Raw genomic sequence first — 23994 nt, forward strand, 5'->3', positions numbered from 1 at the left:
CGCTAAATGAACAGGCGTTTTGAAATTTGACATTACGAACATAGATTTATATTGTGGCAACCCAGATTTCAGTTTATATATATATATATATATATATATTTCAAAACTAGAAATAAACAGAACGATTCTGTAATTATTCTGACCAAAAGTTTGCCAGTAACAACTTGTTTGAAGACGTCAAGCTGTTTTTTGGCGTGCAGTGGCAACCTGTTTAGGTCATGTCCCGTGACTGGTCCTGCATGCCTGCAGCAGATCACACACACGCTGTGACGCGCAGCCTGCAGTGGCCTCCCCATTATCAGAGCATTGAGGTGCTGTACACCTGAACGAATTGCATTGCGACACAGTGAACCTCTTTGTAATGACGAGACAGCGCTTTAAAAGGAGTTTGACAAATACAATTGTTATCGGGCTTTCTGTCTATTGATTTGACGCATCGGGACAGTTTTATGCAGTAGTCGATGTTGTGTGTACAGTGCAGCCCAGCATAATGTATGTTAGTATGCGCTTTGCATACAGTCCATTACTCTAAATGATCTACGGCACTCCTTGACGTTTTTATGGTTTTGTTGTGAAGTGCTTCAGGATCATTTATGATGAAAGGTGCTGTCTAATTTTTTCATAGTATTACTGCACAATAGGAGCCCCCCCCCCCCACACACACACATTTCCAAGGTATATGCACGTCTGTATTTGCTGCTCCATGTTATTAATAGTGCATGGACTCGCTTGGAGAAGCGCATTTATACAGCAGAGAGCCCCACACATGCAGTAACGAAGATTGTACAATTCCTACAGTATCTACTCTATCAAATCGGGATGTTTTATATTTAATGCTATCCATATAAATCACATTCATTGCGTATGATGTTACATGTTTGTGGCTCCATGGAGACTTCATAGGCAGTCTGGAAAGGGGCGTGCCCTCTCACCTATACATATTCTGCAGACAAATTACAAATAAAAACAGCCACACTTTCAGGGGTGTTTGAAAGTATTCCAACTCGTGTTTTTATTTCAGCTCAACACACAGCGTCATCACTGCAAGGGCTGGAACAGCAGCAGGGATATGAAAGAGGGCGAGATGCCTCTTTCTCATTGCACACCCTCGGGGTGCAGGTTGAAGAGGCCGAGCTGCTGACGTCACACGCCACGAAACACTTATTAAATTAAATTTGCTTAATTTTGCGCAAACTGTGTGGTGTAGACAGAACAGCTGTATCTTGTTTCGCTATAGTTTGCAAATATATTTAGGATTTATTTATTTATTTTTATAATCCACGCTTTATAAAACCCAACATCCCTCACCCTTGACCTTAATTACATTAATATGACTGGCTTAATTAATAACAGTGTTTCATTGCGTGTGATGTCAGTAGCACCGCTCTGCAGTGGATAAACAACCCAGCCTCTTCTACACCGCATGGCAAGGGCTCGGGTGCACAGTGGGAGAGGGACACTCCCGGGTTCATCAGAGAACCTGTGCTAGGTCAGCATTACCTCAATTAAGACCAACTATTCATTATTATTTCACATCAAAGCATTTATTAAAGCTGTCATTTTATTTAATTTTTTAAGCAGCCTGCATTTTAGGGTTGTAGATTTTCTCTAGAGTTTTCCGAAAGGATATATTATCAATTCAGTTTCACACTCTCTCCCTTCCTAACCGTCACAAGCAGTTTGCTGAGCATAGCAACACAACACCTCCACGCAATACCACCCCAGCAGGGGGCGCTGTGTAAGAAAAGGGCCAGTGTTAACTACAGCACCGCTCTCCCACCGTCTCCATGCTTTATATTGGCTCGGGAGGTGAAGTCACAAAAGCATCACAGAATATTGATCAAAGTTATAAAATCACCAAGTCCCTCTCAGCCAATCAGCAACTCCAGACTCCCAAACATTCCGGGTCTTATTGATTTGTAATCATTGGAATGAGGGGGAGGGGGGCAGTGAATTCTGGTACAGGAGCATACCATTCCCATTCTTTCAAGGGGTGTATTCTCAACTTAAAATGTCCAGCTCATTTCATATTAGTTTTAATTAAAGATGAATCAGGCAAACATTTACAGTTGATCCCATTACTTTAATACAAAAGCCTCTCCTCACTCACACATTTAGGAACAGTCCCTTTAAATACCACAAGGGCTCCGTACTGTGGAAGAGAGCGGATCAATCTCGTGCGTTACACAACCCGAACCGGTCACTGTGTTGCAATACACTGAACTGGCTAACACAAATGTTTACTTTTGGCAAATGTTGTTTCGGGGTGTTCAAATATTTAACACAAGCTGGGAAAATAATGCCTTTCACTTTTTTTATTTTCTAGAATAATATTTTTAAGTTTGAGCCTCAACACTTTCTTGCTGTAATGGGAGTAGCTGGACGCCCAGTGCAGCCCCCTCCTCCCAGGTGAAAATGCCAACACAGGGCTGGTTGTGTCAGCTGCCCCTGGCTCTGTGGAGATCACGTGAGGATGGTGTCGTCGATCTGCTCGCCGGAGTCCACCTGGCTTGCGATCTTCGTCAGAGATCTCCGAGATGCTTCGGTCAGCAGCTCACTGCTGGCAGTGTCCAGAATCGCAGACACGCTCTGAAAACAGGACCATGAGAACAGGACTACAATCACAATCAATCATTTAGATTTACACCAGTTCAGGAGCAGGACCAAAAGATCTAGAGAGAAGAACAAAATCCTTCTCTAGATCTCAGTAGATTGGTTTTCTGATCGGTGGTACATTCACGTTTTAACCTTTTACTGCCCTGGGTATGTTATCATAACTATTTATTGCCTATTTTTAGAAAGTCATACATATTGAACACTGAGCAGCAAAAGGTTAAAGCAGGCAGTGAGAACAGGATCCAACTCCTGCATCACTGTACCTACTGCTCTCTGTGTCAAAGCTGTGATCGGAGCCGTGATCGGGGGCTGTGATCGGAGCCGTGATCGGGGGCTGGCTCGGAGCTGTGTCTGAGCGTTACCTGAGAGACGGCGCCTCCCTCCCTCATCTTCAGCAGGTTGACGATGGCCTGGTCAGCGTAGGCCCGCACACTGGTGTTCTTGTCCTTGGTGTTGTCCAGCAGGGCTTTCAGGATGGGTTTGATCAGCACGGGGGTCATGGGGGGGGTGGGCTCCTTGTTCATCCACCACACCATCTTCTCCGCCACCAGCTTGATGTCACTCGATCTGCAAAGGAAAGGGGGTGGAAAAGAAAAACAAAGGGAAACACAGCGGGGGGGGGGGGACCAAAAGGAGAAAACCCAAAGGGAGAAAACTGCGGTGGGGAAATAAACAAAAAAAAAAAAGAATCAAAAACCCCCCAGACTCTGGAGACACTGTCAAAGAGGAGAAATACAGGTTACAGCTAAATTATTATTCGGTCAGGAGCCACAGTGCTGTGTGTGTTCCGCCTTACAACAGATGACAGTGCCAGTGGAATGGCATTACGAGGCTGTGTTTTAATCCTGGTATTCCTGAGATTACTATGACTGTAGAAGTTCTTATTGTACTGAATGGTTTGGTTATAGACAGTTACCTATATAACATGTGATCCACAGATGCACTGATAATTAAAAGTCCCTGTAAGGTTAAAACCACTAAATAACAATAAAAGGGCTAGACAAGAATGAAGGTGGATATTAAAATGCAAGCAGAGTTTACTGAGAATAGCACTCGATTGAGATGCTAGGAGGGGATGGGGCAGGTGTATCACGAACTGGAGCCCGTGCTGAACTTTACCTTTACAAGATGCGTGGAGACCTTGGCAGGAACACTCCCTCCCTCGCTCTCGATCTGGTGCCTCATTAGAAAGCCCACGGCTCTGATCCCACTCGTGGCAATGGGGATCTGCAAGGTGACAGACAAGGCACAGTCAGCACACGGTGGTACAGGCGCCCACGCCGCGCCCTGGACACAGCCCTGCGCCGCTCAGCCGTTCTCTTACCCGGTCCGCAGCGGCATTGCTCAAGATCATGTCAACCACCTCCGCGCTGTACTCCTCGCTGCAAAGCTTGCTGGGAGCTGCCTTCATCGCAATAGAGAGAGCCACACTCCGCCCATGTCTCACCATCCAATCAATACCAGACACGTCCGCTACATACAGAGAGAGAGCGCGAGAGAAAGAAGAGAGAGAGATGGATATTCAGGGTCTATAAGCTCACATCTTGCACTCAATATTAAACACATCTAGTATTTTGACAGTCAATCAATGCATCACCTGGCTGCATTTCTATCTCTAGCAATGTAAAGCACAACTGACCAAGCAAAAGAACGTTCCCTGCAATTAGCTTAAAAATCAACAACAAATGAGAAAACCCCAATCAATACCGGTACAGTTAGAGTGAAGTATGTGTTTAACCCACATTAGACAGCTCAGATAATATACAGAGACAGTCTGAGCCCTGTATTCAGGTCCTTACCCAGTATGTGCTGCTGCAGGACAGTCTGCAGCTCGTCCTCCGGCAGGAAAGCGCACAGCTCTCCCAGGCAGCCCGCTGAGGCCATGCGCATGGCATCCTGGGGAGGGGCAGAGACACAGACAGAGACTCTTTCAAAGAGGGGTCCGCAGCACACACAGCACCCAGGGCTGTGCTCATCGAGCACTGCCGTTTGAACCACTGCAGTGCACTGGGAGCGAACGTACACACGCCTGGGGGCTTCTCAAAAAGGGAAGGGTCACACTGCTTTGCAATGGGATGTGTACTTCCACCCATGAAGTAGCACAGCTTCCAGCAAAGTGCTATATTTGCTAACAATTGAGTCATTCTGTTTTACATTAAACTGGAGACCGCCATGCTGTGCAAGTAACTATCAAGCTGTTTTACTGGCAACACAGAAAGTTGCTTCCAGCTTGCAAACCATTTGAATTAAATTATAATTGTATAAAAATAGAAGTCTGTAGAGTTTAGCACGTCGCTAAAACCCACGTTTACTTTTAATGAGACCGGTTAGTTGAGTTTGTTTAATTTTATCACCTACTCTACATAAAAACCACATCCTCTGCACTAGCCTAGTATGCTGTCTTGAGATACATCTTCACTGTGCTTTGACGGTGGGGCCTGTCACTTACCTGGCAAAGCTTCAGACTCACTGCGCTGAGCTCTGGTGTCATTCTGTCGTGATGCTGCTGTTGAATCAAAAGTGCCTCTTGCTTTAGTGGTCTGAACAGAATGAGATCTAGCTCCTCAGCCTCTTCAATTGCATTGCTATAGGCGCGATGCTCGCTACAAGTCACTACCAAGCGGCTTCACTAGCTCCAGAGTTCGAAGGATACAGGCAGACCACAGCCGCCTCCACTGTGATGACTCACTGAAGCTGGCCTATATTCTCATGCAAATCACTAAAAATGTCTAAATGACTGTACTGTTATACAAATCTTGTTCAGCTTGCAAATAATCCTCTTAAGCTGCGTGAAACAAGGAAATATGTTTGTAACAAGCAATAAAGCAAGATCTTCAAAGGGTTCCAAGTTGGTGTGATTCATACACAGAACTATGGTTTTGCACCAGTCTTGGGTAAAGCAGACACCGCTCAGGGGTTTGTGAAACAGGCAATATAACCTGCAGTGCATCATCCTGATAGTCAGTTATCCACTGAGCACCCCCCCCCCCCCCCCCCCGCCCTCACCTCATCGTGGCCCAGCATGCTCAGCAGAGTGGTGGTGATGCTCCTCCGGATTGCAGGGTCCACCTTACCCCCGGCCCCCTGGATAACGAAGCGCAGAGCCTGCAGCATGGTCTCCCTGAGAAGAGACAGAATAGATCAGTATAGGGAGCTGTACCACACACACACACACACACACACACACACACACTAACTCTCGAACAAGGCTTTAGATCCCCCACTCCCCAGCGCGGGGGTCGGGGTGCTTACCTGACCCCGGGGTCTTCGGCCGAGCGGATCCCGTTGAGCTGCTCTGTGAACAGGGGGTCCACCTTGGTGTGGATGGCGATGAGCTTCCCCAGCGCCTGGGCGGCTCGCAGCCTCACCGAGCGGTTTGAGTCCTGCAGGGCCTTCAGGAAGGTGGTCTGGAGCTGCGGCAGGAAGGGCTTGAGGAAGATGCCAACCTGGAGGGGCAGAGACAGGTGTTACTCTTCACAATAGGGTCTGCTCTTATATAGTGCCTTTCACATGACGTGGCTCGAGGTAACGAACATAGCAGCTGAATTAAATATGATTGCTATAGTAATAATAATATCATCATCTATTCTAGAAATAAGAATATTCTAATAATACTACACCTCAAGAAACTCTAATCCCATTCAAAATTGCAGAATATTTTAGTAATATAGGAAAGAGAACTACTCAAAATACAAACCGAATAGAAAATAGAACATATAATAATAAACAATGCAATATAGACATATGTTAGTTAGTTATCCTAGGGCAGTGTTAATGCAGAGTTGCCTGCAGGGTGGCGAGGATGATTCTCAGGTCTCTCATGGTAAGGCAGTAGGAGTCTCACAGCCCAGTACAGACCTCCCCCTCTCTCACCTTGGCAAGCAGCAGGGTGAGGGTCTCCAGCAGCGCCACCTTGACGTTCCAGCTGAATCGGTCTCCCAAGATGCGGATGAGGGGTCCGGTGATGTTGACCACGGAGGGCCGCAGCGCCTCAGCGGAGGTCAGCTTGATGACCAGCCCCAGGGCCTTGGCTGCTTCCTCCTTCTGCTCCGGACTGCCTGTCAGCACCCCCTCACGCAGCACCGGCAAGATGGAGGTCACGCCCTTCTTGGGCAGGCAGAACCCTGGCAGGGTCTCCCCCTTGACTTCGTTCCCTGCCGTGCGAATATCCTTGTGCAGGTCGTCAATCAGCGCCAGCTGGCTTCCGGCATCAAGTTTCTGCAAGAAACGAACCAGCGATAAAGTCAGCTACCAAGTTCAAGCCTGTCTCTACAAAAACAAAGCTCTGCTTGGAACAGAGGCAGATCAGTCCCTGAAGGAAAAAGCAGAGCTGGGGTTGTCTGTCCTTCCTTTTTTTGTAAATAAAACACCAAAACATCTGGATACCCAATTTTCGCTCATCAGTTTGAAAGGTTTTTTTGTTTGACAGTTTTTAAATGCGATTTTCTTGATGTTTAAACTTATTATACGAAGAAAAAAAAAAGCAATTCAAACATTGAAGTCTGCGACATAAAACATTAGAAAAGTCAGTATTATAGCAAGTGACTGATCCATACCTTAAACACTTAGTGTACAGCATATTTGTACCTGTGATTATTGCTGGGTTATTTTGAATAAATACAGTAAACATGTTAATGTGTGGAGTTGATTATGTTACTTTGCAGTGCGATTGGAATTAGAATGACTGCAGCATCACTGTAACTGACTGGAATTAGAACTGGAATGACTGCAGCATCACTGTAACTGACTGGAATTGCAATTTCAGCTGCAATAGTAAGTGGAGCTGCCCCAGGTCAGCCACCTTGGTGATGCTGCTCAGCGCGTCCCAGCTCTCGTTCAGCACCACAGCGTCCCTGTCGTTGAAGAGTCGGACCAGGCCGGACACCAGGCTCCGGGTGTGGGCGCTGTAGTCAGCCTTGGTCTTGCTGACGTAGCCGTTGAGGAGGGTGGCGGCCGCTCTCCTCATGCCCACGTCAGCGCTGCGGCTGGCCTCCAGGAGGTCCTCGATGATGATGCGCTGGCCCACCTCATCCTCCACAGACAGGATCACCGCTTGGCAGCTCGCCAGCTCCTGAGGGGACCAGGGGGGGAACAGCACCACTGTCAGAACACCATTCATTCAGCTTATCTACAGTTCTACCATCTTACTTAGAATCTGTTCTTATTTTTATTCAAGTTTTTAAAAAAATAACAATTTATGATTAATTAAAAAAAGCAAATAAAATAAAAAATATCAAAATTATTTTTTTAGATTCTAGCTTCAATCATAAGGCATCACAGCTAAAAGCAGAGAACAAGGATCAGAGGGGCACAGAGACTGAACTGCTCCCAAGGATCAGAGGGGCACAGAGACTGAACTGCTCCCAAGGATCAGAGGGGCACAGAGACTGAACTGCTCCCAAGGATCAGAGGGGCACAGAGACTGAACTGCTCCCAAGGATCAGAGGGGCACACAGACTGAACTGCTCCCAAGGATCAGAGGGGCACACAGACTGAACTGCTCCCAAGGATCAGAGGTGCACAGAAACTGAACTGCTCCCACAGGCCAGGTTTCAAACTTGATCATGGGGCAGTGCCGGGAAGCTTGCATGAAACAGCTCGTAAACAGGAAGGAAAGCACCAAAATCCAAGACAGGCTGATCACTGAGACCTTTCCCTCCTTCCTCAGCTCTTACCTGCTCTACCTCCTCTGCCCCGAGCTTCTCCTTCAGTGCAGACATCAGAGCGGGCAGGATGACAGCGAGGTGGCGGGTCAGAGCATCGCCAGCCACAGCCGACAGGAACGCAAGGACACGGGTGTTTACCGGAGGAGCCGTGAGCTACACACACAACGCAGAGCACAGTTAACTGTTACAACACTTTCCAGTGAGAAGAGAGACTGGTCTACAGGTCTCACAATGATAGGTGTCTTAAAGGATTTCTTCAGGTTTGAAATCCACCACGAATCCATTATTAAAACTCCCCCCTCCCTTTTTAATGCAATTTCTGAATCAGGTTTCACTTCACTATATAAAAAGGTGGCTAAAATACAAAGCCCACTACAGCAGCCCACCTTCTTTAACTTGTCATGTGGACTCAAACTACAAGTAAGCAACGGTTCAAAATACTACTCATTTGAAATTATGGATATCATGAGTTTTTTTTTTTTTTTCTGCATTGACAATCACCCCAAAACTTTTCTCTTTTCCTTTGTGATTTCTGAGGTCTCACCTTTGGCACGAGGTAAGGCAGCACCGATCGACTCTTCACAGCCATCACCTGCTTCAACCCATCCAGGGCAAACTCAGAGGTGTTCTCATCATCCTGCAAGAGAAGCCGTTAGCATCCTCAAAGAGGTTCCTTCCTGGAGCTTTAGAGGGAATTGTCTAATTGCAGGTATAGTAAAACAGGCACTATGAACCAAACAATTTAACACACTGATCTCTTCAAACAATCCTAAAATCTTCAGCGACTAGCAACTTATCTATTTCAGACTTCACACGCTGGTTTCCTTTGCATTATATCTTTCTGACAGTCATGTACACGTGGCGAGGGGCCGCGCTGCTGGGGTACTCACCAGCTGCTCCAGCAGGGCGGGCAGGATGTCATCCAGCGCCTGGTATCCGATGGTGCAGTGCAGCTGCTCGAAGGTCTTGCCGGCCGCCTCCCGCACCTCCTCCAGGGGGTCACACAGGGCCTTCCGCACCGTGGGGACCAGGGACTCGGAGAACACCAGCACCTGAGAGACAGGCCGGTAAAAACACTGAACCAGCAAGAACACTGCGAGCACTCTGGACTGGAATCAGACTCTGAGAGGCAAGCTGTGTAAACCAAACTCCCCACACCAGAAACGTGGTGTCAAATTCAGACAGAACGGAAGAAGAAATGTGTTGCATGCAGCTTGTTGAGACGCAGCTCAGAAACTTTTTTTAATACTGACCGCGTCCTTGCTGGTTGACTTCATGATCTCGCTCAGGCCGATGCAGACCCCTTGCCTCTGGTCACTCTTCTCCGAGCGCAGCCCCTCCTCCAGGATCGGGATGATCTCAGGGAGAATTTTCTCACCCAGCTTGCGCACCAGGTCCCCCAGAGTCCGGGCAGCAATCTGAACACACACCACAATTCACTGAACAGTTACAGACAAGACCACTTCATGAGACGCACGTTGACGTCTCTGATGTGAAGCATAAAGACTCAACAATCACTGAAACACAATGCTATAATAAATATATATACAAAGGCAGCACAATCTTTCAAATGATAGGGGGGCAACGTCGTGAACATCTGCACTAAAAGGAAACACAAGTGATGTAACAAGGAATGAACTGCTGTAATCAACACTTACAATGCCAATGAAAACACACAACAAAATTAAGAATGATCCTCCAAGTACCAGATCAAAGAGAGGGTCCTGACTCTGATTGGGGCTGGGGGCGATTCCTGCAGAGCGATGTTCTGACCCCCCGCTGGTTGTTAAACTGGAGTGACCGCGGGGAGACCTACCGTTCTCTTATCAGGGCAGGTGCTGGCCAGGAAGCCCAGAAGCAGACTGAAGAGCGTGGGCAGGATCTCCCGCAGCGTGCGGGGCGTGTTCGACACCACAATCTTCCACACGTGGAGGGATGCCTGCCGCACCACCAGCTGCGTGTCCGAGCGGCCCATGTAGAGACCGGCCAGCACGTTGTTCCTCCTCACATCACCGAGGGCACCGATGATCGCCTGCAATCGAATTGAAAACACCGTCAATGAGATACAGAAGAATGGATTTGGAGCTTTAAAAAAATGTTTAGTTTCAAGCTATCCGTGCCCTATTCAATTAACGATGACATTCAAATCAGAAATCACTTGCGACTCCAAATGAGAGATGGGGGACTACTGAACAGTTACTATTATCGATATCGTTTTCATTGTTGTTATTATGCAGTACCTTGTTCGACTGCGCTGTGCCAAAGTTGTCGTCCTCGGAGGCGGTCTCAGTCGTCATCTTACCTGACACGCCCGAAATGTGGAACAGCAGGTCGCCTAGCAACTGCACAGAGCTGAACCTGAGAGAGAGAGAAACAGAAGACTCAGTTGAGAAGCAGCGTGCCCATTCGTATTGAAGATTGAAAAACTGATTGACATGCTGGCTTTTTCTGGTCTCAAACACACGTCACTTGTGACATTTTTAAATATCGTCCCAAATCAAATCTAAGCACTCAATGAAGATGGTGGTGTTTTAGTCTTAAAAGGACTACTACTATTACTACTAATAACAACTATAGAAAGAATAATACATTTACTGCTTAACCCTAACAGCCAGTGTGGTGTTTAAGGGGCTGATTCAGTGCTTGCCATGTTGTAGGCTCACTGTCTAAGCCTGTGTGTGAGTGTGTGTGTGTGTGTGTGTATACAGGACGCCTCTCTTTACCTGATCCTCCACAGGTCATCGAACAGTCCCTGCTCCAGCTCCGGCAGCAGCAGGGCGATGGCAGTCTCTGCGTACATGCTGATGATCCTCTGCCCCGCCCGCAGAGCCGTGTCACGCACGTACTCGTTCTCATCGGCCAGAGCCTGCAATCGAGAGTGACCATCAACACTGCGCACCCGCGGAACACACTGCACAGCAAGGCTCAACACCGCGCACCCGCGGAACACACTGCACAGCAAGGCTCAACACCGCGCACCCGCGGAACACACTGCACAGCAAGGCTCAACACCGCGCACCCGCGGAACACACTGCACAGCAAGGCTCAACACTGCGCACCCGCGGAACACACTGCACAGCAAGGCTCAACACTGCGCACCCGCGGAACACACTGCACAGCAAGGCTCAACACTGCGCACCCGCGGAACACACTGCACAGCAAGGCTCAACACTGCGCACCCGCGGAACACACTGCACAGCAAGGCTCAACACTGCGCACCCGCGGAACACACTGCACAGCAAGGCTCAACACTGCTACCCCCCCCACCCAATCCCAACTAAGTGGCTGCCATTCACAAAACCTGGGGATCATGATCCAAGTTATGAACGAACAAACCCTATGGACAACACACAGACAAATCAACCAGTGTGTTCATGCAGCTCTATTAGCTACTGCTGGGTACGTGCAGGCAGTTGCCGGCGGGCTACCTTGAGAATGCAGGGGATGATGGGTCCGACGTAGGGGGTGAACTTGTCCCCAAAGGTGAGGGGCAGGTAGATGAACATCATGATGTAGCCGTCGCGCACGTGGGAGGCGATGTCCACCTTGCTGGCCGTCGCGACCACGTCCGGCATGAGCTTGTCCAGCTTCTCCACGCCCAGGCCAGCCATCACCTCGGCCAGACCTTAGACAGAGAGGACCAACAGGTCAGAGACACTCAGGCTAGCAAAAGAACTGAAACCCTAGCAGCAGTGTTCGCAAGGCATTCAACACGTGCAAAGGTAACACCAGGATTTTACTAAATGCAGAAGTTAGTAGAAGCTTTAAGTTCTAAATAGCTCTGGAGATTCATTTAAAAGCTCCTACAAGCATCAAGCTGCAAGTTTCCTGCTAGCTGTGTCGTTAGCAGTTTGTTAATCTGGAAAACCAACCTTTAGACAAAAAGACACTGAAAAAGTTCCTTTCTCTTGAAATCATCACCACTGTATCTCTAACTTCAATCGCAGATGCCTACTTGACCACTAACCTTTGAGTAATGCTGCCTTCGGCGAGGACCTCCACATTTCTCTCCTCCAGTCAGTCTCTTATAAGCTGCACCCTGTATTTGAGTGTTTCAAAGGTTCCTGCTACTCTTGGTCTGTGAAGCCAGCCGTTCCTTTCCTATAAGCTGCTCCGTTGCTCAGTAGTAACTGTCAGACTCACCTTGCGCTGCCCCAGATCGGTCCACTGAGCTCTGCTCCGAGGCCAAGGTCTCCATGAGCCAGGGCAGGAGGTCATCGAAGCAGGACTCGCCCATCCCCTTCACCATGGCACCCAGGGCCTTGGCAGACACCGTCCGCACCTGCCAGCACCGCCAGGAGCAATTACATTGAGCGCCTCAAAACACCCACCACAACAATGTGTTCTATTTAAAAAGGTCATAAACCTCTCCTCAACAGCCACCTTAACTGGACTTCTGAGCAGCATTTTGAGGGAGTAAAATGTTTTATTAAAAATACAAAAGTTGAGAATAAACCCACCTCGGGTACAGGATCCAACAGGGAGGCCTTCAGTCCTGGTATTACGCTGGGCAGGTAAGGAGACAGGTCCTGGAAGAGGACAAACAGAAGAAGTTTAAAAAGGACATGGCACGTGACTTCTGTCCTCCTAGCAGGATAGCTGTGCCTTCAGCTTCCACTTCTTCCCACACAAAGGGGAGCCCTTTTAGTGAAGCTGCAGGCTGTCCCATTCAATCGCACTCCCCCCCCTGTCTGCGCACCTTCTGGTCGGTGAGGGAGTACATGTTGCCAATGATCTGCGCTGCCATCTTGCGCGTGTCGGTGGAGCGGTCCTGGAACGCGCGCTGCACGATGGGCATGATGAGAGCCAGCGAGGGGGCGTCGATGAAGTGAACGAACTTGGTGTCCAGCAGCGTCTGCAGGCACTTGTGTGTCTTCCTGGAGGGGTCCGTCAGGGCGTCGAGCAGGATCGGGGTGATAGCTGCAAATCAAACACACAGCCACCCTTCAAGAACACACAAGCACGCTACTGCAGGGAACAGCAAAGACGTGGGGGCTGTTTCCGTGGTATTAACAAGCTCTCTAGCAAACCTGTTTCTACCATCATTCAGGGATGGGAATAAGACTCCTATTGCATAGCAGTTTCACCCCTTCCAGGTTTTACTACGAGCTTGATTATCCACAGTGTGTAGGTGACAAGCTTGGTGTCTATTATTTGATTGGATCAAACTGCTATGCAACAGAAGCCTTCTTTCCATCCCTGTGATTTCTAAATTCAGCAATGTTAATTATAGGGCCAATGCATCAAGTTATAGTGCTACAGTATATAACAGTTATTCCCCATAAACAAGGGTTTAAGAATAAAATAAATATGGGAGGATCAGAAACCCAGACCACCCGTTGGGTCTCAATCTGATTTTTTTGATCTACGCTTTATTGATCTTACTTGCTGAAGAACATTCTACAAATTTTCCCTACCAACAGTTAAAAGCACATGTTCCCCGGTCTCCCCCTCCCTGGCTGCTCACCCAGGATCTCCGGGTTGCGGATGACGGAGCCGATCAGCCGCAGGGCCTGCTGCCCAGCCTTCTGCACCTTTACGTGGGAGTCTGTGAGCACCTCGGTGAGCTTGGGCACGATGTTGGGCAGGCAGGAGGAGAGCTGCTTGGGAGCGCAGAACGCCATGGCACCGAGGAGCTCCACAGAGCCTGGGAGAAACAGGGGGCAGAGTGAGCGTGAGAGAGACACAGGGAGACACGCCAACCTGAACTGCTGGAACAGATGCAGGGATAGAAATGAGACTCCTACAGCACAGAAGTTTCACCCATTCCAGGCTTTACTGCACGTCATGAGCCACAGTGTATAGCTAAGAAGCTCAGGTGTGTGATTAAATTCATAGTAAAACCAGGAATGGATTAAACTGCTATGCAATAGGAGTGCATGAGGCTTACCCTCACTACACAACCCCCTCCCAAAAACATAAATCCAAAAATTAAATAAAAGCTTTATATTTTGAGAAAGTTCACGTTCCCAATTCTTTAAATTAGAGGACACAAAAAAGCAACTTAACACAAGCAATATCTTACATAAGGGAAAATGTATCTAGAAGTCTTATACACTTGAATATTTCTTGTTTTATGGAACCTTCACATGGCCCTCAAGTTTGACAGACAGCAGTGTGACTGCAAATGAAACTGATGAAGGAAAAGAGAGCAGAGTCTATCCACCTGCTTTGGTTCTCCAGGACTCCTCCTCCAGAGCCAGCAGGAGGGAGGGCAGGACCAGCTTCACGCCGTGGGCACTCAGGTTCCTCATCACCGCCTTGGCACAGTCATCAGCAGCCTGGGGGACGAGGGGGAAAGGAGAGGGGCACACTTACACCAGGGTCCTGACTGTGCAGAGATCATCAATACACATTTACTGAACTACGAGCAAGACGGGGATCATTTCTAATGCTGATCTGCTAACACACCACCCCCAGATCACTTCTAATGCCGATCTGCTAACACACCACTCCAGATCACTTCTAATGCTGATCTGCTAACACACCACCCCCAGTTCACTTCTAATGCGTATTGTTTAAACGTGCATACTGAAAGACTAATTTTATACTCTAAAACAAGGGAACACACTATAAACACATTATAATCAAGCTGTATAAATCGATCAATGTCCCTGAACGGCTCGTCCAGCCCTGCAGGGAATGGCTGGTTTCCACTGACCTCTCGGACGTACTGGTTCCCGTCCCCGAAGCAGAGCAGCAGGTGGGGCAGGACGTGCACCACGTAGGGTTCGAAGAGCTTCCCCAGCATGTTGCAGAGCATCTCGAAGGCAAACAGGGCTCCTGCAAACAGCAGCATGCAGCAGGGTGATCACAGAGAGGCAGTTACACCCTTTCCAGTTTCTACAACAAGCCTGTTTAGCCTCAGTGTGTAGGTAACAAGACTAGCTGTGTCTTAATAAACTCTTAATAAAACCAGGAATGGACCAAATGTTAAGTAGTCGTCCCTCACCTTCCCGACGCCGGAAGTTCTTCTTGTCCTGGATGCCGTCGGTCAGGGTGGCCATGATCTCCAGCTGCTTGAGGGACAGGATCCCCAGCCCCTTCACCAGCCCAGCCAGTCCGTACGCAGCCCCCTTCCTCTCTGCGTACTTATCAGACTCCAGCAGCAGCTGCAGCAGCTTCTGAACCATCCCGCCCGCATCCTCCCTGATAGCGGGGACCAGGGGGGGCAGGCAGCCAGCCACCGATTCCTGGACCTGAAGGAGTGGGGGGGATAAAGAGGCTTAGACTGCAATCGGCTTTAGTGAGCCTGCAAGGGTTCAAAAGTCCCCCTGCATTGAATTAACAGGGCGACTCACTGTGTTCTGCAAGGACACTGCTGGGCTGTCCTGATGCTGCAGTTTACTTTATTTTGCATGTTCATGGAGTGTAATGTTAAAGGACTGGTTGACAGCTATGGCTGGACAATCTCAAGGACAGCAAAACAGATTTGTGTTTTTCATGCTGGCACCCCACGGTGAAGGTCACATTTCCAAAGCTGCTACACAATGCAATGAGTGTCGATGACTGACCTGCTGGGAGGGCGTGCACAGCGCGGTGATCAGCTTGGCCACAATGGGTTTCACTTTGGGGTCGCTCTTGTCCAGATGCTTGGCCAGAGAGCCCATGAGGATGACCACACTCTGCCGGACAGAGTCGTAGCTCGCATCCTGCGGAGCATTCTTCAGGAACTCCTCAAAGACAGGCAGCAGGGAGCTCACGTTGTCCTGGGGCAGAAACAAAAGAAATCAGATATTGTGACCAAGGACACTGTAAAACACTGACGCACACAGATGGTCTAAAGATCGCAGTGTATCCAGATCATGACATTCTGAACATCTTTACCTGGAAAGCTGCCTCTGCAGTGTGTACTTCACAATCCTGTATTTAGTTTATTTTGTTTACAAGCAGGATCACTTAATTCGATGCAAGCAGGTAAACCTCCCGACACAGACACCACATACCTTCCCGTGAGTGTTAAGAGCAGACAGGGCTGCGTCCAGCATGCACTTCCTGACCTCAGCATGGCGGTCATTGAGGGCTTCAGGGACAAAGAACTGGAAGAGGGGGGTGACCTGGGAGCTGTCGAGGTACTGGGAGAGCTTGTTCAGGGCCAGCGCGATCCCACACCTGCAGGGAGGCGACACAAGAGGCCAGCCTGGTTTAGGACCCAGGAGTTACTAGGAGTTTAATAAGACACACCTGAGCTTGTCACCTATAAACTGCGGAGGATCAAGCGCATATTAAAACCTGGAATGGGTGAAACTGCTATGCAAACAAGTCTTATTTCCATCCCTGGGTTCAGGTATGGTTATAATTGGATAGTTAAGAGCCATACTGGTCAGTTGCAGAAAATTGTGTACATTGTGTTTTTCCTTCAATCATTTTACATATAACAAAAAATTGAATCAAATCAAATGGACACCCATCTATGTTTTTTGTAGCCCACCCCAACCCTAATTCCCAGCCCCAAAAGCAGCCTGTGTGATAGCAGCAGCTGGATCTGCCTGGTTCTTGGGTCTCCCCAGTAACAACCTGAACAGTACCTGGCCTCCCACTGGTCCGGAGGGGCTTCAGATATCACTCGACCCAGAGCGTCCAGTACAGGCGGAGGCCTCTGCAGATGAAGCACACACACACAGCAGTAATTAACAATGTCCTTCTATCTGTGCCAGTGTGCTCATCGCTCTGAATAAACTATTCCTTTGAATGCTGGGAGGGACTCACGTAGAGCTTCTCCTGGTAGATCTCCATCAGCTTGCCCAGGACCTGGGCTGCCTGCCTGCTGTACTGAGCCACGGCTCTGGAGAGCGCCTCGGCCCCAGCCTGCCGCACGGCCTCCTCGTGGTGGATCACATCCCCGATGAGCAGGGAGCACAGGCCAGGGTCCAGCTCCAGTGCCATAGTCTCCCACAGCCTGGAGAGAGAGGCAAAGACAGGGGGTTACAACAGGACAGGATTTGAAACTCACATGCCTTGCAGAGCATCTCATGTGCTATTCACACAAGGGAAAGCACTCACCTCTCTGCCAGCGCCCTGCCCTCCTCCTCCACGTCGAAGCGCCCCACCCAGACCCTGCGCAGGAGGTTCAGCCCATTCTTCTCATCGCTGTCCACCGTGGGCAGCACCATCTCCAGCTCCAGCAGCCCCTGTTTAATCAGTTCAGTTTTAAACAACGAGCATGCATTAAAGATCTGGTCAGGTCTAAAAAAAAAAAAAAAGGAGTTCAACAAAGATCTGGTCACAACAGAACCAGGGAAAACACTTTCCCAGACTCCACACCTACTCACCGCCCTGAAGGGAGGCTTTCCACCGAGCTCCACACACAGGCACGACGTCACTGTTGTGGTCAGGAAACTACATGACTTGCAGAATCCTTTAAATTAACCAGCTTTGAACCTCAGTGTTGTTTTCAAACTAGCACTGTACAGTCAACACCCTTTCACAATGACTGCCAGCAGGATCCGCTATGCAGAGCCCTGCTCCCCACCCTGCTAAAACAGCTTTAATAATAATGCTAGAGCTGCTGGAAGTCCCTGCAAAGCACACAGTGTACTGACCCGCAGCGCAGCGTCCCTCACAGCGAAGCACGGGGACTGCAGAGCCTGCAGCAGCACGTCTATCTCCTCCTGCTCGGCGTAACCACAGCCCTCCTCACCACTGCTGCTGGCACACAGAGAGGTGAGGGTGCGAGAGGCCAGGACCTGGGGGGAGGAGGAGGGAGAGCACAGTCACTCCAGGGGCACACAGCACAACACACAGCAGCACTCTGCACAGGACTGGCTACTGTTCGAGCATTAACCAGCAATTGCTATGTAGACACACAGTTTAGAAGGCTGTGTGTGTTTCAGCTGGTACTAGAGACTGGTTTGCAGTACCTGCAGCCGTGGTGCGCCGGTCCCGATCAGTCTGGTCAGCAGCAGGAGCATGTCCACCCGCGGAAGCAGCTCCGGACCGTTCTGAGAGGAGAGGAACACACCCCCATCAGACAAGAAGGACAGCAGAGGGGAACACTGCTGCAAGTACAGCACAGCACCTTGCATTTATTTATTTGGGAGTAGTCTCTTTTTTCAGTGCAAGTCATTTTATTAAACTCTTCTCTGTTCCCAGCATCTCTTGTGCAATGGCGTCCCGGCTCGCATTACCTCGTCCACGAGCTGCTCCGGGCTGGCTGTGCTGGAGCGGAGCTGAGCGTGCTCATTGATGACCTGCAGCACCTGCATCAGCAGATCCTCCTGCTCCTCGCTGTCGTTGGTCGTCTCGGTCAGCACGGTCTTCAGGAAGGGGAAGCAGAATGCAAAGGCAGGGGCCGACAGAACTACACAGAGCATGGGAGAAGACGTTGCATTGCATTATCATATCTACACCCACACACAGAACCCTTAGAGATATTTTACTATCTTATAATATTTTATACAAAAGAGCCAACTTCCCTTAACATTTCACTATGTTTAATATATCTTTGTCAAGGGAAAGTGTTTGAAAACAAACAGTGGAGACGCTTCTAGGGTTTTGATGCCATGGTAACTGCACTCACTTATTTCTGTTTAAATCTGTTAATGTGTTTGTGATGTCATTTACTATAGAGTTAATGATGCAACAATCTACTACTGCTTTCTTATTAAACCTTCAAACATCGTGGTATTGAGTTTATTTATTAGACACACAGAAGCCTAAAAAACAACTATTGGTTTCCTCAATGAAGCGATTTCTCCCGATCGTACTGAATGTGAGTGGACCACGCAGGGTGGCTCTCCCTTACCATTGCCGTGCTGGACCGTGTGGCTGTGCAGCAGGTTGACCGCTCGGACCGTGGCTGCCCCCAGCTCCTCCTGACCCCACGCTTCGTCCAGCTCGCACTCCGGCTGCAGCAGACGCAGTGTCACATGACCTACCAGGAAGCCTGACGGAAACAGACCAAGAAACCATGGTTACAGCCGGCCAGCACGCGGCCTTCATGGACACAGCCATCTGCAACTAGGACCATAGCACTGGAGAGGACTGTCCGGGTGCAAGGATGATGGAGACCTAGGAGCTAGACATTTTGTGCCTCAATTCTCTATTCACCATCTACACCACATGTGTCAATCTACTGAGCGTTTTTGCATTACTTTATAACTGCATCAGATCCGAGCAAGACAATGAGATTTCTTGACACACAACAGAGAGCTCTGGTTATAGAAGTGTGGGATTTTGCACACGGTGCATCAATTGCAGTTCAAGTCTTTGCATTCCCCCTTCTCTACAGACCTAGGTTTGTCAGCTCGGCAGGCATCACGCAGTTGGCCAAAGCTAGGAAGGGTTCCTTGATCCTGGGAGCCGCCAGCGGGGATTTGAAGAGCGGCAGGAAGGAGTGGATGACCAGGGGGATGTGCTGGGACAGGCCTGGGGGTTTTCTGGTCACTACTGCAGCCAGGAGGCTCAGGGCAGACTGCAGCTCCCGGTCCAGCTGCAGAGAGAAGAGGAGCAGGGCGTCAGTGAAAAGAACAATGCGGCATGTGTAATGCTTTAATAGGGAGTGTGTATAGGGTGCAGTGTGATGCATGTGTACAGGACACAGGGCTTGTACCTCCAGCAGCTTCTTCCTGATGGCAGACTCTCTCTCCAGCTGCGCTTGCATCAGCTCCTTCTGTTTGCTTGTCAGCTGCAGCTCCTCTTTGATTCCTTTCTTCTTTTTGATTTCCTGAAACGACGACAACGCCAGAGAGGATTTACACGTTTTTTGCCAAAATCTGCCGTCTTCCGAAATTCCAAAAACAGGCTGGGCAAACAATACACAGTGGGACACTAAACCAGCAACACCGTGACCTCTCTCACCTCTTTCAGCTCCAGCTCCAGGATCTGCTCTTTGTAGGAATAAGCCTTGTTCTCACGCTTCAGGTTCCCCTTCTTTGTGCTCTCCTGCTGGGTGCTGGGGAACAAAATCAAACAGTGCGCTGTCAGTATCATCACCACTGTCACGGGAACCTACTCACATCAACTACCCTTACAGTGGAATACTGAGCCCAGTACACAAGCTGCACTCTCCTCGCTCGACCCACAGACAGAGTGAGAAGCCCCTCTGATGTGAGCTAGCCTCACAAACACTTCTCGAAAGCGGTGTGTCCTGACCTGGGGATGAAGGACTTGTCGTACAGCTCCCCCTCCACAGTGTGCATGATGGCGTACTCCTCACGTGTCACCTGCCTCAGCCCCTGCTTCTCCAGCACAGCCGTGATGATGCTGAAGAGCCGGGGCAGCACCTTGGCACAGGAGAGGGAGGAGAGGCAGCCCACTGCATTCAGGCTGGCCTGGGGAGGAACACAGACAGGGCAGGGCTTAGGGAGCTTCAGTATTGCAGTGATGGAAATGAGACTCCTGTTGCATAGCACTGCCAACCACTCCAGGTTTTAATACATGCTTGATTAGCCACAGTGTGCCGGTAACAAGCTCAGGGGAATCTTACTAATAGCTCAAATGCTATGAATGGGAGTCCTACTTTCATCCCAGTGTTACAAACTCAGAACTCAGGTCTTGGAGGAACACTGAGCAACACTGAATATTGGGGTTCATCTTTCAAAAGTTTAAAGTCAAGTTGGCAATCGTTTCATCAACACATGGATCAGTGATGAAGCCACTGGCTGAAACTTTTCTTCCTAGTTTCTTACAGGTTTTACTTTCTAATCCAATACAAGGTGATAGCATAACGTTACTGAAGTTCAGGGTGACCCACCTGGCTCATGCTGGCTGTGTCTGTGACCTGGGGCAGTAGGGTCTCCATGTGCTTGTCAATGAAGGCTGTCACATTGATCTTCATTCGAGACAGGATGGCTGGCCACAAGTCTTTCTGAGCCACCACTGCAGGGAAAGAGCAAAGCACTCCAATGAAATGAACCCCTCCCTGCCCAGTGCCTCCCCATTACTTTACTGTAAACTAGTTCTGCTGCTGCATTCGGCTCAAAATACCACACAGACCGCAACCGCACTGGCATTGAACAGGCCTTATCGATGTGACAGCAATAACAGATCAACATGCAGCATTAGATTTAGCTTCATGTAAACACAGTCAACAGGATTTACTAATCGCTTGCCCCGATTCATTTATTTAGTTTCATTTTGAATGGATTGTATTCTACAATCACGCGTTGGAATAAAATTGTATGCACTGTCTTGTGAATTCAGCATTCCTCAACGCTGAGACTGTTCCAGTACTACTGAACTGTCAATGATAGAAGGGTGATTCTCATTGACCAAGTCCCTCCTGAATGAATGGATCTGAACACTGCATTTATTGAATAGCACCCTCACCTATGGAGGGGTGGTGAGCCACGATCAGGCTCTCCTGGGCCAGCTTCTCTGCCTCTCCTGGGTCTGCTTCCAGCCCGGGCACACTGGTGATCACACACAGGGCTTCCATCAGGATGCGCGGGGGGGTGTAGCTCCTCCCCAACTCCGACAGCTCCCCCGACTCAGTGACCAGGGCGTCCAGGGGCAGCACCTGAGGAGGGAGGGGGAGAGAGATAGACAGACAGAGATAAGACAGGGTGCCCCGCCCACTGTACAGAGAATTATAACAGGGCTCCTTGGGTACCAAAGACCTCATGCATGTCTCTTTAGTTTATTCCTGTCTTCAACAAATTGCAGTGAGGGCCCTGTTTTAAATGATATCCAATCTGCTGTAACAATGGTTAGCAATCCCTGCTACTCAGGGGCGCCGCCCGCTGGAGAGAAGCGGAAGCTGCTCCACTCACCTTGTGGGAGTCGAGGACAGCTTGCAGCTCCCCCAGCATCCCATAGGCCAGTCTGACCCCTCCCAGAGCAGCCAGCAGCTTCCTCACAGTGTGCTGAGCCTGCTTCCGGACACGCCAGGTCCGAGTGAGCAGAACCAGCACCAGGGCTCGGTGATACATCCTGCTGCCACGGGACACAGGCAGCTTGTTAGCAGGAGTGACAGGTTAGAATACATTCCTATCGTATAGCCAGACTCGGCCCTTATGTTTTTCTGAAGGATCCTGGATTGCATTGGTTTGCACATGTCCAGCAGTGGTGCACCCTGGTGCAGAACAGACAGAGCTCAGGACTGAAGTGCACTTACAGCATCGCTGTCTCCACACTGCACACGCACAAAGCAACCTCACCCATTACTGTACAGGTAATACTCCTAGATCTCCTTTAACATTACTGCCAATCAGGATTAAAGCTTTCAACCTGTCACTTCATTATCTGCCGCTACACTGCCTATCTCAAATCAATTCAATTCTTTCAGCCAATGCATATGAATCTTGCAGAATTAATTAGCTTGCTGACCTGTCTTGTCACGGGATATAATTACCGAATCCTAAATCACATCATTTTAAAAGGTATCAAGCCGACACATGCATGCAGTTGTACGTACTGTGCTTTGTGATCAGGGAGCCTGTGAGGATGGTCCAGCAGCAATCTCTCTGCCAGCTGCAGCACTGTGCACAACGCTGCTCGAGAGAGGACACAAAGAGACAGCACATTGCAGGTGTTCTGATGCATTACTCAAGAAACATTCAACAATCTGAGTACAGCAAGTGCAAATCTGTCAGAAACATGACCGTAGCTCTCGGAGAACTGAAAGAAAACAAAAGTGAAGATTTTGCACTTGCCTTCTTCCGAAGCCAGTGAAAGGAACTTCTCCGCAGTAAAAATCTGTTTCTTCTCATCCAGAACCAGTTGCCAAAACCCAGACAACTTCGCCTCTGCAGGAGAGAAGAGGAAGGCATGATCGAGGACCAGCGTCGCCCAATAACCCAGCCCCCTGGTGAACCTCTTCCAGTGCACAGCTCCCACGAAGAATCGTGACACTTTCTTTACATGCTATATCGTAATAGAGGATTATAACGTTTGTATCATGACCAAAAGCACAACATCGCTGATTTTAGTTCACCGAGCATTTCTTGAATGAATAAGAAGTGTGTTCTATAGTGGGCATTGATACAGACTCTCCCTGACATTTCCTTTATCATGATCATTTGCTCATCAGGACCATCACAGGTATGGAGATGCAGATCGCAATCTGTATCGTACGGGGATGTGCGTGCAAGTCACACCCCTGAACTGGTTCCACAGCTTACCAAACTGGGAATCCACCGCACTCATCCTGCAGAGCAGCACTGCGGCAGCCACTCCCTCGGTGATGACGGGAATCTGAGTCGTCTGGGAGGAGACCTTCTCTACAGTGTGGATCAGCAGTGGGAGCAGCTCAGCACCCTGCAGCAGTGTGTCCCCTGCCAGCACAAGAGAAGCACTTAGACTCACCGACACTCCAGGACTCTGCAACACTAATGCAAAGTCTTGATGACATTTACCGAGGAGGATGCTGCAATATCTTATCACAGCTGGTATAAAGATTATAGAGGACACAAGGCAGCCCAATCTCCTCGAGCGGAGGGGCGCGTCTCACCTCTGAAGCAGGCCAGCAGGCACTGCAGGTAGGCGTGCCGCACTGCAGAGGTGGAGGTCTTCAGGGTGAAAGCCTTTTTCAGCCACTCCACCAGCTTCGTGGGAACCTCTGTAGTGAACTTACTGCTCCAGAGAGTGAGCACCGACACGGCGTGCACCAGCGTGCCCTCGTGAACTGCACCAGGGAAAGAAAGAAATCAGACGCTCTTCTAATACTAGGCTCAGGATTTAGACGCGAGTGTCACCTCTCAGGCTATCAATGTACTTAGTTGTCATTGTTAGAAGCAGGTCAGAAATGGAAATAAGACTCCTACTGCATAGC

General features: G+C 49.3%; 1 protein-coding gene across 2 annotated transcripts in view; it reads right to left on the reverse strand.

Annotated features, from left to right (window-relative positions):
- Nucleotides 1–983: 983 nt before the first annotated feature.
- gcn1 (GCN1 activator of EIF2AK4) overlaps nt 984–23994 on the reverse strand; it is a 28864-nt gene continuing 5853 nt past the window's right edge. Inside the window, exons 14-58 of one of the 2 annotated variants that reach the window (XM_041223680.1) lie at nt 23674–23847; nt 23345–23497; nt 22877–22969; nt 22639–22714; nt 21995–22154; nt 21552–21741; nt 20977–21101; nt 20376–20554; nt 20082–20175; nt 19834–19947; nt 19515–19713; nt 19027–19167; nt 18410–18582; nt 18143–18223; nt 17825–17968; nt 17286–17413; nt 16992–17181; nt 16811–16881; nt 16229–16394; nt 15797–15991; nt 15235–15481; nt 14944–15065; nt 14449–14563; nt 13750–13929; nt 12982–13202; nt 12743–12811; nt 12426–12564; nt 11711–11907; nt 11006–11148; nt 10523–10640; nt 10099–10314; nt 9536–9700; nt 9173–9334; nt 8827–8919; nt 8292–8435; nt 7418–7687; nt 6490–6834; nt 5869–6062; nt 5623–5737; nt 4416–4512; nt 3941–4089; nt 3736–3843; nt 3318–3332; nt 2979–3182; nt 984–2589 (exon numbers count right to left, since the gene is read on the reverse strand). In XM_041223680.1, the coding sequence (XP_041079614.1) occupies nt 2464–2589; nt 2979–3182; nt 3318–3332; nt 3736–3843; nt 3941–4089; nt 4416–4512; nt 5623–5737; nt 5869–6062; nt 6490–6834; nt 7418–7687; nt 8292–8435; nt 8827–8919; nt 9173–9334; nt 9536–9700; nt 10099–10314; nt 10523–10640; nt 11006–11148; nt 11711–11907; nt 12426–12564; nt 12743–12811; nt 12982–13202; nt 13750–13929; nt 14449–14563; nt 14944–15065; nt 15235–15481; nt 15797–15991; nt 16229–16394; nt 16811–16881; nt 16992–17181; nt 17286–17413; nt 17825–17968; nt 18143–18223; nt 18410–18582; nt 19027–19167; nt 19515–19713; nt 19834–19947; nt 20082–20175; nt 20376–20554; nt 20977–21101; nt 21552–21741; nt 21995–22154; nt 22639–22714; nt 22877–22969; nt 23345–23497; nt 23674–23847 (6800 nt within the window). In that variant the 3' untranslated portion in view covers nt 984–2463. Of the gene's footprint in view, nt 2590–2978; nt 3183–3317; nt 3333–3735; nt 3844–3940; nt 4090–4415; nt 4513–5622; nt 5738–5868; nt 6063–6489; nt 6835–7417; nt 7688–8291; nt 8436–8826; nt 8920–9172; nt 9335–9535; nt 9701–10098; nt 10315–10522; nt 10641–11005; nt 11149–11710; nt 11908–12425; nt 12565–12742; nt 12812–12981; nt 13203–13749; nt 13930–14448; nt 14564–14943; nt 15066–15234; nt 15482–15796; nt 15992–16228; nt 16395–16810; nt 16882–16991; nt 17182–17285; nt 17414–17824; nt 17969–18142; nt 18224–18409; nt 18583–19026; nt 19168–19514; nt 19714–19833; nt 19948–20081; nt 20176–20375; nt 20555–20976; nt 21102–21551; nt 21742–21994; nt 22158–22638; nt 22715–22876; nt 22970–23344; nt 23498–23673; nt 23848–23994 lie in introns of both variants that reach the window. The other variant, XM_041223679.1, reaches the window with a different exon arrangement.

This window comes from Polyodon spathula, chromosome 22, assembly GCF_017654505.1.
Source record: "Polyodon spathula isolate WHYD16114869_AA chromosome 22, ASM1765450v1, whole genome shotgun sequence".
Classification (NCBI taxonomy): domain Eukaryota; kingdom Metazoa; phylum Chordata; class Actinopteri; order Acipenseriformes; family Polyodontidae; genus Polyodon; species Polyodon spathula.